This window comes from Corapipo altera, unplaced genomic scaffold, assembly GCF_003945725.1.
Source record: "Corapipo altera isolate COAL_440 unplaced genomic scaffold, ASM394572v1 64, whole genome shotgun sequence".
Taxonomy (NCBI): domain Eukaryota; kingdom Metazoa; phylum Chordata; class Aves; order Passeriformes; family Pipridae; genus Corapipo; species Corapipo altera.
Window position 1 is genome coordinate 1,821,528 of NW_020884893.1, and position 12,062 is coordinate 1,833,589.

Here is a 12,062-nt window from a genome sequence, read left to right on the forward strand (position 1 = left end):
CTAGGTGGTTCTCTTGACCACCTGAAATCAATGCAGAACACCTGAATCAGAATTTCCTGACTGACAGTCAGTCTCAGAAATGCAGTAATATGGTTTTGAGCAAAGGCCCCAGAGCCATGTGATTCATAAGCTGGCACGGACGATGTGGTGAAGGACATTGCCACAGTGAAGGTGTTAAGCTTGGCCTAACTACAACTGCTTACTTTCAGTCAGGGGGACAATGCCCTACCTGGCCAAGCTGTTCACAAGCTGTTTGATACTCAGCTCGCTGACAGAGGTCTTTCACACGCTGGTATTTGGGTAGGAAGTTTTCTTCTTGGGCATCTACCTTCTCATTCTCCCTCTTGTGCAGCAGTTTACTGGGGGAAAAGAATAACATTCATTTTTACATTAATTTTACATTAATTCCAAGATATAAATGCAGTTTGTTGAAAAGACTCAGAGGAGCATGTTATTTTCCAAGTCCATAGCAACACTGGTAGCCAAAACTTCATAGTCCAGTAGAAACCAGCACTCAGCCTCTCTGATAACACACGAGTTACTCATGTCATGCTCTTGGGGAGTGTACAAAACCACACAAAATCAAGACTGTGTTCCATGTCTGACTGGCAGGCAGTGACAACAGTCAGTCTAAGGAGACCACATCCTCCTCATCCTACAGAGCTGCACTCTGCAAACCCCTCGTGCCCCCACGGATGTATTAAGGCAGGGGCACAGATGAACACGCAGAGAAGGAGGGTTGTTCATACTCCCATGGTACAAGCAGGAGGGTGGGGAGGGCAGCAGCTGAAAGCAAAATGGGATGCCTTTCCATCTCTCAATGCAAGCAAACTCCCTTCCCCCACCCCAAGAGCACATTTATGCAGGCTGTAGGCAAAGGCCATACATCCCCTCCAATCAGTGCCATTAGGCAACGCTGCAGCCGTGTCCCTGCTGGCACAGCTAAATGGCTTTAGACTGTGGCAGAGTGCTGCTTTGGCTTTAGCTATTCAGTGTCCTTCTATTTAAAAAACTGAGCTTTGTGATTAACACTTTCCTTACCCTCTTTCCACAAGGAATGAGTCTCTCCACACCTTCATCTTTTTCTTTAAGTGGAACCTAGGAGGAAACGAGGAGAGGAAGAAGCAACTCCCACAAACCCAGTAACCAAGTCGTGCCCCAGTTTTCTCTCCCATCCCCAATTCCAAAGAGAAACATGTCATGTCACTGCACAAGGGGACATCCAGCTCTGGGAAGCAGGTACAAACACCTCTCCAGTGCAAACCAAGAGCAAACACAGGACAGATTTTTCTCACAGGGACAAAAATCCACAACAGGTTCAGAGAGTGCAATTCCTTCAACATAAACACGTTTAAGGCACAGTGGATTAACTGAATCATCCTCCATCACAAAGGATCACAAATTAAATCCGGATTTCATGACTCAAGTTTGGGCTCTCAACCTTCACACTACCCACCAAGTAGCCTATTCTAAAGCAGCTGCTCCTTTTCCCCTTCTCACTCCACCCACCTACTTATAAAGCAAATAAATCTCCTTCCCTTTCTCTGCTGATCTTCTCTAGCAAGCATCCAGTCTAATCCTCTTCCTCAGCCTTTTTCCAATGAAACTATTGATGGAAAGTCTTAAATAATAACTGCAATTTTGAGTTCTAGCCTGTCTTTATATTACAGTCTGATATGCAACCAACCCTTTCAATTCAATTATTCTACAATTCATTCAAAGTGAAGTTTGTAGCTCTGCTACAAATGATGCCCCAGAGACGAATAAAATCTATAACTCACATAGGTAAAGATTTCACACGTATCCCTCTCTTCTACACAGACTATATTTAGTATATAGAGATGCCATATATGCCATACATCTACTATATGAAAATGAAAATATGCCAAAATGAAAATAACTGAAGTGGGTCAGCTGGTCTCCAGACTTCCCAGTGAATGATGTAATCCTACAGGTGGTAATTTTATTATATTTTCCTTTAAATTTGGTGCATGCTGCTGAACACCTGTTCAGCCTGTTGCACAAACACATACATGTTTCCACACACATTTCCAGTTCTTACCTATTTACTGGTCTCTCCGAATCCAGCAGCTTTAGAATGGATTTACCATCCATGTCAGAGGGAATATCCAACCCAGCAATATCCAGAATCGTAGGTGCGAGATCAATATTCAACACGATGTGAGGATTCCTGTAAAACACATAAAGGAGAACCCAGTTTAAAGTCCATGTAATGACACCAAGCAACTCCAGCTCTGTTCAAACAAAGGCAGGATGGGACCAGATGGGCTGCTATACATGGCAGTGCAGAACACGAGCTCAAAAAATTCAGGACAGAAGGAAGCTGCTAAATTCACACTAATTAATGAGACACTATTTAAAAATTACTACATTTTTGAGTGAGTGAGCAAACAGGCACTGACAAGAGCACGGATGATGAATTAAATTGATGTACCTAATTTGATTTTAATTACTAATAATTATGATGTAGTATATTTGGTATTAGAAACGAGAGCTTAGTAATGACTTGCTACAGTGACTGCCATTAAAATTTTGTTGGTATCAAAAGGGAGTCATGACAATTACTCTGTAGGAAAACATAAGGTTCACACAAAACACGGATGATTGATGTTCCACCATTTAGAGAAAAAAATCAGGCTGAGAGGGAAGATCAATTTATTTTCTGAAATACTCTCCCCTCCAAGCTATTTTATCCTGTTCTTCCTATTCTTTCATCTTCAGAAGTCTCTGAAAAATGAAATTCAGTGGGAAGATTTCACAGCTTTTATGGGTGTCTGGGTGTAAAGATCCTTGAACTAGAGCAGACATAATGTGGCTGGTCTCTGGTATTACATGTTGCAGAAACACCAGCTCAGTCCACTCGGGCCATAAGAGCATTCCCTCTCCAGGAAGGCCAAGAACTGCAGTCAAAGGGAAAGAGAGCCTGTTCTTAGAAGGTTGTTTCAGCTCACTTGAAATTCTGGGGCTGCTGCAGACAAAACTCCTTCAGTGCTGAGGTCACATGTTTAATTCCAACTGAGGAATTCCTCCCTGCTTTTTAGGGAAGTAATGTTGCTTTTTTTTCATATGCATAACTGCTGAAAACAAACTAGGGACATGGTGCAATATCTACAGAATTTAACATTTTTGTGCCTACAGATATTATGAACCAATGAATTTAACCAGTATATGGAATGAGATTTTTTTTAATAATTATTTGTTATTGTTTTACACACTAGATCCATCTGCAGCAAAAAAAGAATTTTGTGTGGAAGACTGTGTGTTAATTATGCTAAAACATGCACACTGATATAAAGACAAGGTAGTAAATCATGGCACTGTCCAAAATCATTACTTAAGTGCAAATATTTGCTATTTGAAATAATTGCTTAGAAAGTGTATTTACATAATTTCTTAGTTGATCAAAGCTACCATTTTAATTAACAGGCACAGTCTGCACACTGCATCCAACAGCCCTAACCATGTAGTCTCAAAGAATGAACCAAAAAGAACCTTTTGTGCATGATAACATATGAACTATTCTTTATAAGCTGGAACAAGTGATTCCAACATTCAGCAATAATTATCTACTGTGGCAGTGAACATGACACAACATTTTTTTTTTAACTTGAAAACTACACAGTTACATGTATAATTTTGTATAATTTGTATAGTCTTTCCATAAAAGAATGGACATATTTCAAAAGAGGAGAACTTACAAGGACCCGGCCTCGACGTTGGGACCTCGGACGTAGAAAGGAACTCTGATGTCGAACTCGTAGGGCATGGACTTCCCTTTCACCAGCCCAAACTGCCCAATATGGTAACCATGGTCTGCTGTATATATCAGATACGTGTTGTCCAGTTCTCCTGTTTCGACCAATGTGTTGTAAATCTAGGGGAAAAAAAAAAAAAAAGGCAAAACAAAACATGAAATTCGTGTCCACGTGGAATACTGGCTATCATTTTCTGCCTGTGAGTAATAAATTACAACAGCCCAGGTTGGCACTGAGTTATCACAATGAACCACTACTCTGAATAATCCATAATCACATCTTAATTTTACTAGTTGAATATCATGGCTATTGCAAGGCACACTTCTGTTTTCTCTTTTAAGGTAGAACACATTAGTGTGCCTACCTCAAGTGTCTGGGTTCAGCATTTTGCATAGGAGCTGGCAAGATAGTGCTAAATACACACAGTAACAGAGATAAGAGTTTCAAGGTGCCATTTTTGAAATTTTCTCTCGACCTTTATTTTTTTCCTGCAGAAAACAATTTTAATAAAATGACAGCATTTGAAATCTCACACGTGTTTAAGCAACACTCAGTGATCTTGCCTTCGGACAAATGAGTCCCCATTATGCAGAATATTTGCACAATACCTTCCAGATAAATAACATTCAGTCATACTCTCTCAATATGGAGAATTAAGATGAGATTTAACTCTGTGGTTGCTTCTATAGATTTACAGAAGCATCTTTGTGTGAAATGTATCCACTTGAGCACCAAAGGTCAATTTTTATGTGATGCTTTGCCTTGCAAAGGTACAAAGGTGGTGAGGTACCACCAAAGCAGTGCCTCACACACACCCAGAACCCATCAGCACAGAAGAAAACAAACTCTGATGTCCTTGGTTTGGGGATTTATTTTTGCTTCTTTTACGAGTTGTTCTGTTTGCGGTTTTTTGTTTGTTTGTGTGTGTTTGTGGTGGTTTTATTGTTTTGTGTGAGGTACTTGGTTGTTTTTTCTTTTTAGTTTTGAAAGACTATTAGACACATATAATTCAGTGGAAAAGGTCAGGCTAACTTGGTAACTAGAACTAAAAATCAACCTAACTGATTTTGCCTGCAGTTAATCACCCAGAGTGAAACCATTTTACTGAACAGAAAATCCGAACACCGCAGTAAAATCACCAATCTCCCCTAATGCTGGTAATCTGAACCATCTGAACAGGCTCATTAACATGAGACAGAGATCATACTTGCCTGAATCAGTAATTATAAGACATTAGTAACAAATTTATGCAATACCACCCATATAATCTCATCTTTGCTTTACAGCACTCCACTTATTTTATGTTCTACCTTTTTTGAATAAGAATGCCAAGAGATAAGCAGTAAATTGCAACTCCTTTAAATCTGCCTTTTTAGATCTGGAAAACCACTCTTAGCTTTTAGTGAATTCAGATGTTTCTGTTGAAGACACTCAGTCTGCATTAAGAGATCTCACTGTTACCTAATGCAGACTTAATTAAATTTTTTTAATGTACCAACTTATTTATTTATTTATTTATTTCCAACATTTAACATCCTGGGCTGGGTTTACCATGAGATCATTCCATCATTACAGAGTTAGGACTTCTGTAACATCACTTTTTGTTGCTGTTGTTTTCTTCTCTCAGAAACTCAGTGTTAGGGGATCAGAACAAGCACACATTTAGGTATTTACTTCCAACAGATTGTAGGATGACTTTTCTCTATCAGAGGGTACATTTTTAGGACATATGATATATATATTTTTTTAAGGGGATCCCTCCCTCTTCCCCTCACTCAGCAGTGGCTCTGTGGCAACAAATCAGCTCACACCAACCACCTCATGGTACCTGTCTTTAGGAGATGAGGATCCTGATACACGGAATAAAGAGCCAAAATGATCCGAGGTGAGAGGATGACACACTATTAGAAAACTGATGCAGTCCTCCTCCTCCTTTCTCCCTTACCTTCATCTACAGGACAAGGTAGAGCTTAACTCAAGAAACAAGCACCTGTTTAGCAAAAAAACCAAAAAAGGGCAGTGCTGATCTTACCATCTCCATCGAGTCATCCACAGACATGAGTGTTTGCAGGCGCTTTCTCTGCAGCATGTTAGTGAACTCCATGTGTATGGGCTTCATGGGGCCAGTGTACCTCATGATCCAGTGCTTGTCTGGGTTTGGAGCATAGTTATAACTGGGAGTGCTAAGGAACAGAGAGAAAACCACAACGCTTTAGCCAAGTAGAAAAAAAAGCCATAGCAACAAATATTAGTAATTTCTATTTGATCAACACCATAGGACTTAATCTCCGAGGTGCACAAGAAAATATTAGATTTATTTTGCAAATGTCTTATACTTTCATGTTATGAAACATGGGAAGAAAATGAAAACAACTCTGGGGGGAATAAAATCTATGAAAAGAGTAAATATACCTTGTTTTTGCAGTGACTTCAGACTAATATGGATACATCTCAAAGCCAAGAGACTAGCCTCAGGAGTCTGAAGCCCACAAGTATGATCAGGATGAAGCACGTGTTACAGAGCTCCTCCTCAGGTAATTGCTTTGCTTTCACTCTGTCCACATCAGCACCAAATACTATGGCTTGTGCAAGCTGTTTAAAGATAACTATAGAACTTGCTGAAAAGGTTCTACTATGTTTTAACAGCTTTCTGGAATTTAGCATGACTGGCTACTTGAGTATTTTCACACTCATGCACCAGAGAGGCACAGGCACTCTGCCTACTGGTATCCAACTGCTTGTGAGCAGCAGAAGTGGATGCACATGGATGTTAAAGACCTGCCAAGAAAAGCAGGAGTGAAGGGAAACAGGGTTGTATTTTGAAGACACATTACAGCCACCAAATCCCTTGTGATAGTCAGAAACTTCAATTAAAGTCCCTGCAAAATCCCAAGAACTGGATTCAATGTCCCCCTGAAATATCACTGCCCCTTCAAGTTCTCATGGTCCTGGGACACCATTAAAGTGATAAGGAAAAATATAACTGATTGTCCATAGTTTCACACTGTTGGGAGTCCCAGCTACCGCTTTTCTCTGCACAATTATATTGCTCTAGGTCAGCTGAACCTAAATAAGGGTTTATTACCAGGATGTCAACTCTCTGCATCACCAACTCCCTAAGAAGTTATATTATAGCTTACATTTGCAAGAAATATTATTCCTTTAAAGTTTGCTATTATTTAAGGTTGAAAAACACCTTTTACAATTTCTTCACACCCTGGCTCAAACACATCGCCTGCAGAGCCTAAAATATTAAAGATTACTTTTCCTAAGTAATTTGGTTAGGCTTCCTTCTTTCATTCAGAGCAATAAAGTCAGTCTATGCAAATGCACAAGCCCAGAGGGTGACACAGTAACACAGGAAAAAACAGCAGATGCTAAGAGGAAAGTGATGGAGTAACAACAGAATTTCCTGATACATTCAGCTCCTATTTGGCAAAATTCTACCCTTGATTCTGTGTATGCAACAGAGCAGCAGGGTAAGTTATGAAGATAAACAGTAAGTTGAAACTTATCAAAATGCTGTGTTTCTAATATATCTTTCAATGTGACAGGTAGTCTTAAGAGATTTAATATAAATATGAAACTAATAATCTGACAGTGAAATGCTTTATGCTGAAAGCCTCTGTTAGATGCTATCTGAAAAATGTGCATACATGGCAAGTGGAGGCTTCTTCATACAGGGAGGAAAGGGCTGGTGTTTATTGTCTCTGCAATGTTAATAGTCTCTTGAATTTCAGAATGTTATTGTGGTCGAAATAATGACATTGCTTCTTTGAAAATGCTGACAGTTATGGAAACTGTTGCTATGTGATGCCCAGAATGAATCAAAAATGCTTTGCAAATTCCTTTTCAGCTTACTTCGTGATTTCCTGGCTGATTTGAAACCTCCCACTACATAATCCAACCAAAGCCTGTGATTTTCTTTGATTACTACAAATGTAACCCTCTTACACTTAACAGATTTGTCTGTCTTATGGGGAAAATACACAGATGTAACATTCCTAGAAGTCGGTTAAGATGACTCCTTCAAATGCACCCAGAAGATAAGTCCCAGTCAGATGGCATTTGACCTTGAAAAAGATGGGTGGGAAAATGTTGTAGTAACATTTCTGATCACTGTTCAGCTGCCCAGCTGTTGTGTTCTCTGCAGCTCATAGCATAAGCAGGAATAAAGGAAAACCAGCCCTGCAGCCCAGGGATTTGCTCTGGGAATAATTTTCAAACACGATGAGACCACAGACACACCCAGAGAGGAGCTCTCCAGAACGAGGAGGAGAGGGACTGCAGTGCAGGGCACAATGGTCATACCAGCCACAATATGGAACAAAAGAAGCAAGAGAACAGCATGTAAATTAGCCACAGGAGTAGATCCCAGGGCTCCCAAGCAAAGCAGCACCCTGACTGCCTATGTTAAACCCCACAGCACTGGCTTTGAAGCACTGCCAGCAGTGCCCCAGGGTGCAGTGTGGATGCCAGGCACTGCAGTCCCACCTCCACCTGGCTCTGGATGCAGCTCCAGAATCCACCTGTAGGCTTGGGCAGGAGAGGCACAGAGCCATGCCCAGGGTGTCCTGCCTCCTGAGCCTGGCACTGGGCAAACACTGTCCAGGGGATTTCTTACTGCTTTAGGGCAATTCCTAAGTGTTCCTTCCCCCCGTGTTCTGATCCTGCCCTACCATGTCCATATGTAGCAAGAACAGCCTACAACCCTTTTTTAATTGACAGATTACCTGAGGGATTCCTTGGAATTTGGGAACAAGAGGAAAAAAACAAAGAGGACAATTTGCATCGTTTCCCTCACCCTATGTACATGTTCTGCATATTTTACATTTACTCCTAAACTCAGGTCAATGAAAGCCCTTAGAAATTATTATCATTTGTAGTATCATGTATCATTGCAGTGCTGGAAAAATTGTTTAGAAGATGACTGGCAGTTTGTCTGTGCAAGATGCACATAAAATTCATATCCAAAAGAAAAACATAGTTCCCTTAATCTACCAAGATAATTTGTTTTTTTACAAACAAAACTTCTTTCCATGAAGCAACACTTCCTATGTAATTGTTATCATTTTAAGAAAAGTCACCTAAAATTAAAAAGGAAATAAAAATGTGTAATTACTTTATAATCAGGAGGATAAGCCTAGTTTGTGTGAACAATAAGACTTAAACCAGGAGCAAAAGCAAAACAGATGTAGCCTGTATTTCTCACTGCTGGGCCTCCTCAAATCCTTCCACCCTTTTTCATTCAACTAGCAAGTAAATCAGTACAGACTGTTGCATGATAGATGATTATCATCTCCCAGATCCAAATGCCTTCTAAAGGAACCTAATAATATAAGCCATGAGAAGTTGCTCACTGGTCATTTCTGTAATTTGCATTTAAGACCATAAATGAGCACAATATGGCAAACAAACATGAAATACTTCACTGTTGCAGATCTATGCCACAGATTCTCTTTGGGCACAGTAGAAAACAATGAAATATGTAATTCTAAGTTATGCAATAACCAGACAATAGAACAAAGGAGGTTTTTTCCCTCAGGTTCTTTTTTTAAATTAAGCAAAAAAGCTCAAATGGATTTCACTGGACTCTGGACTAGGCTTGAGCAGCTTTGGCCACCAACTGATTATTATTTCCATCAGTTCCCAGCTCCTTCACAAATCCAAAATAAGACAGAATTCCCCTTAAAAAGGGAGGCAGCAGCACTCAGGGAGAAAGTTACAAATGCTGAACATCAATGAAGGCATGAAGCCAGGAATTAGAAAACTGTTGGAATGTTTTCAGTCGTGTCAAGAAGAGATTGGGGAGAACCACTCATTTTATCTGCATGCAAGGAGACACCTGCAATGCAGCATTCCAGAGCTGTCCCTGTGCTAGAAACCAGAGCCATCTCAAGGTGGAGCTTGAGAACATGTTAACTCAGGAACCAGGTGATAGTGCCTTTGGGATCCATTCAAGACACTGCCCAGGGTCATGGACAGACAGACCAGCTCGTTCCCAAACAGCCTGTCTGATCTGGTGCTGCAGTTGCTTTCTTTCCATATATGAAACAGGAGTAGTAAATACTGTATAATATGTGATTTCTGCTAATACTCATAAAATAATATAATTTATACATAAGAACAGGAGTTTCTTCCCCAAAGAGTTTACAGCCCAAGAACCAGATTTTGATCTCCCTGCTCAAAATAAAAACAGTGCCTTAATTCCCAAAGAAGCTGTAACAACATCCAATTAATTCTGTAGCCATTATCAAAATACTTGTACCGGTCTGAAGAGACACAAACAAACAAACAAACAAACAAAAAAGTCTGGAAACTCTTATATATTTGTGACAAGGTTATGCCAAGAGTATTACAAAGAAAAACATTGTTACCCAGCATTTCCATACTGCAGAACCTGAAAATCAAAGGGTTGTTTTTTTTTTTTCCTTACATGTGTTGTGAGGCATTAGGAAAGAGATGTGAGTACTGAGGGGCTGAATCTTCAGGGCCATGAGGAGCAGCGTGGCTTATAACCATCAGCACGGGCCTGTGAGGATACATCTTCTTGGAGAGTCTGAAGAAGGTAATACTGTCATTGGTAATCAGATCAGTTAGATAATCCTGCAAGTAGAAGTAAAAGTGTAATGAGACACTTGAAAAGGAATTTCAAATTGGGGGGGGTGAGGTGGGATGGGGAGGTCTGAGGTATTATAAGAAACAGGGGAAAAAAAAGGAGCTACTTCACTCAGAAAGACAGGAGGAAGGAGTAAAAAAAAAAAATAAAAGCAAATCCTTCTTTCTTCACTGCCTAGAAATATAAAAAGTAACAGCTTCTAGCTTTTCCTCAGAAATGAATGGCATTAAAGAAGATCAAATGGTATTCTTTCTTTCCAAAGTGGGTAATTACATTATGAAGATCACAATACTAAATACAATGACCAGGTATTAATAAAATAAATGAAAAGAAAATCAGAGTCAGTATCTTCAAGGTGTGTAGTCCGACCATGCATCATAAAAGTGTTTTGAAAATATAAATGGCTTGATGTTCTTTTTTTTAACCTCCCTCTGAACCAGAAGTCAGGAAAAGATGGTGGGTTAATTGGGCCAAAAATTTCATTCAATATTACAGTGACAATCTGATAGAGATATAGTTCTGTATTGTTGAGAACTTAGAAAAGTTCCTTTAGAAGAGCTGGACTACCTATTTTCTGAGAAGTACCATTATTATTTTTTTGATATCTGCAAAAGCTACAGGGATTGAAGACAGCATTTTTAATGACAAGCCACATTGTCCTGCTTCACAGGAAAAATACAAATGCTACAAATATAAATACCCTTTAAACACGAGTAGGATATGAAACTTCACCTTTAAAAAACCTAAATAACTGCCAAGTCACCGCAGAATGTAAAATCAGACATAACATCTGCCTCTGGTTAAGCCAGCAGTCCAAGGTGTGGTACACACTGGACTGCATCTCCTTTTCAGCACAGCTTTCTGTCCGTGGTTCAGACACTTGGTCCTCTCCCACCACTGCCAACGTCCTTGAGCTGAGAACTCAGCTCATCATTCATCCAAAGCAGCCTTTTCCATGGCCTGGACTTACTTTCCCCAGGTTATTTCCTGTCTATCCCAGAACAAGGCCAGCAAAGTCTCCATTTATAATTTTGCACACTGGTCCCAACACCAGCCATGTCTGTCATGGAATTGCCACGATCAGGACTGATACTGAGATGATCTTTTCACTCATGAAAGGAGGTACAAACAGGCATCAGTTGGAGGACTTCCAGTCATAAGAATAAGCAGGGGAAGGGAGAATGTACAATAAGCCAGACCAAAGCAAAACTGACTTCTGAACATGCTTTCAATACCTGAGACAATACTCAGAGCTGACAGGGAACACTGAAGTGCTCTCAAAAAGCACTGTTTGTCTTAAACGTGCCACCTCTTTAACCTGGTCACTCACTTTAAGTGTGTAACTCATCTTTGATTTAGCCATTTGGAGAGCACAGTTTTTCAACTTCATTTTGAAGATTAAGGTTTCCACGTGGTCAAAGTGAAAATCACTGCAAACCCACTTGTTTAACAGGTCAAAAGACCAAACAGAAACATTTCAATTTGCTGATTTCTCACAGTTTTTTCTTTAAAGTTCCTTTAAAAAGCTCTTTTAGAGGATGTAGATGTACAAAATTAAAATTCATGTAAAAAAAGTTGACAGCAACTGAAAAAGAAAAATCAAAGCAGAATATACCCTGTAAGAAAATCTAAAAGAATTTTATTTTCAGAGCATAAGTGCTTAACAG

General features: G+C 39.8%; 1 protein-coding gene across 8 annotated transcripts in view; it reads right to left on the reverse strand.

The window, feature by feature from the left end:
• SULF2 (sulfatase 2) overlaps positions 1 to 12,062 on the reverse strand; it is a 117,941-nt gene that overhangs the window by 25,605 nt on the left and 80,274 nt on the right. For all 8 annotated transcript variants that reach the window (XM_027646410.1, XM_027646409.1, XM_027646404.1 and 5 more), the window contains 6 exons: positions 10,213 to 10,382; positions 5,809 to 5,959; positions 3,720 to 3,895; positions 2,063 to 2,191; positions 1,042 to 1,098; positions 230 to 359 (listed from right to left, as the gene is read on the reverse strand). In XM_027646410.1, the coding sequence (XP_027502211.1) occupies positions 230 to 359; positions 1,042 to 1,098; positions 2,063 to 2,191; positions 3,720 to 3,895; positions 5,809 to 5,959; positions 10,213 to 10,382 (813 nt within the window). The remainder of the gene's footprint in view (positions 1 to 229; positions 360 to 1,041; positions 1,099 to 2,062; positions 2,192 to 3,719; positions 3,896 to 5,808; positions 5,960 to 10,212; positions 10,383 to 12,062) is intronic.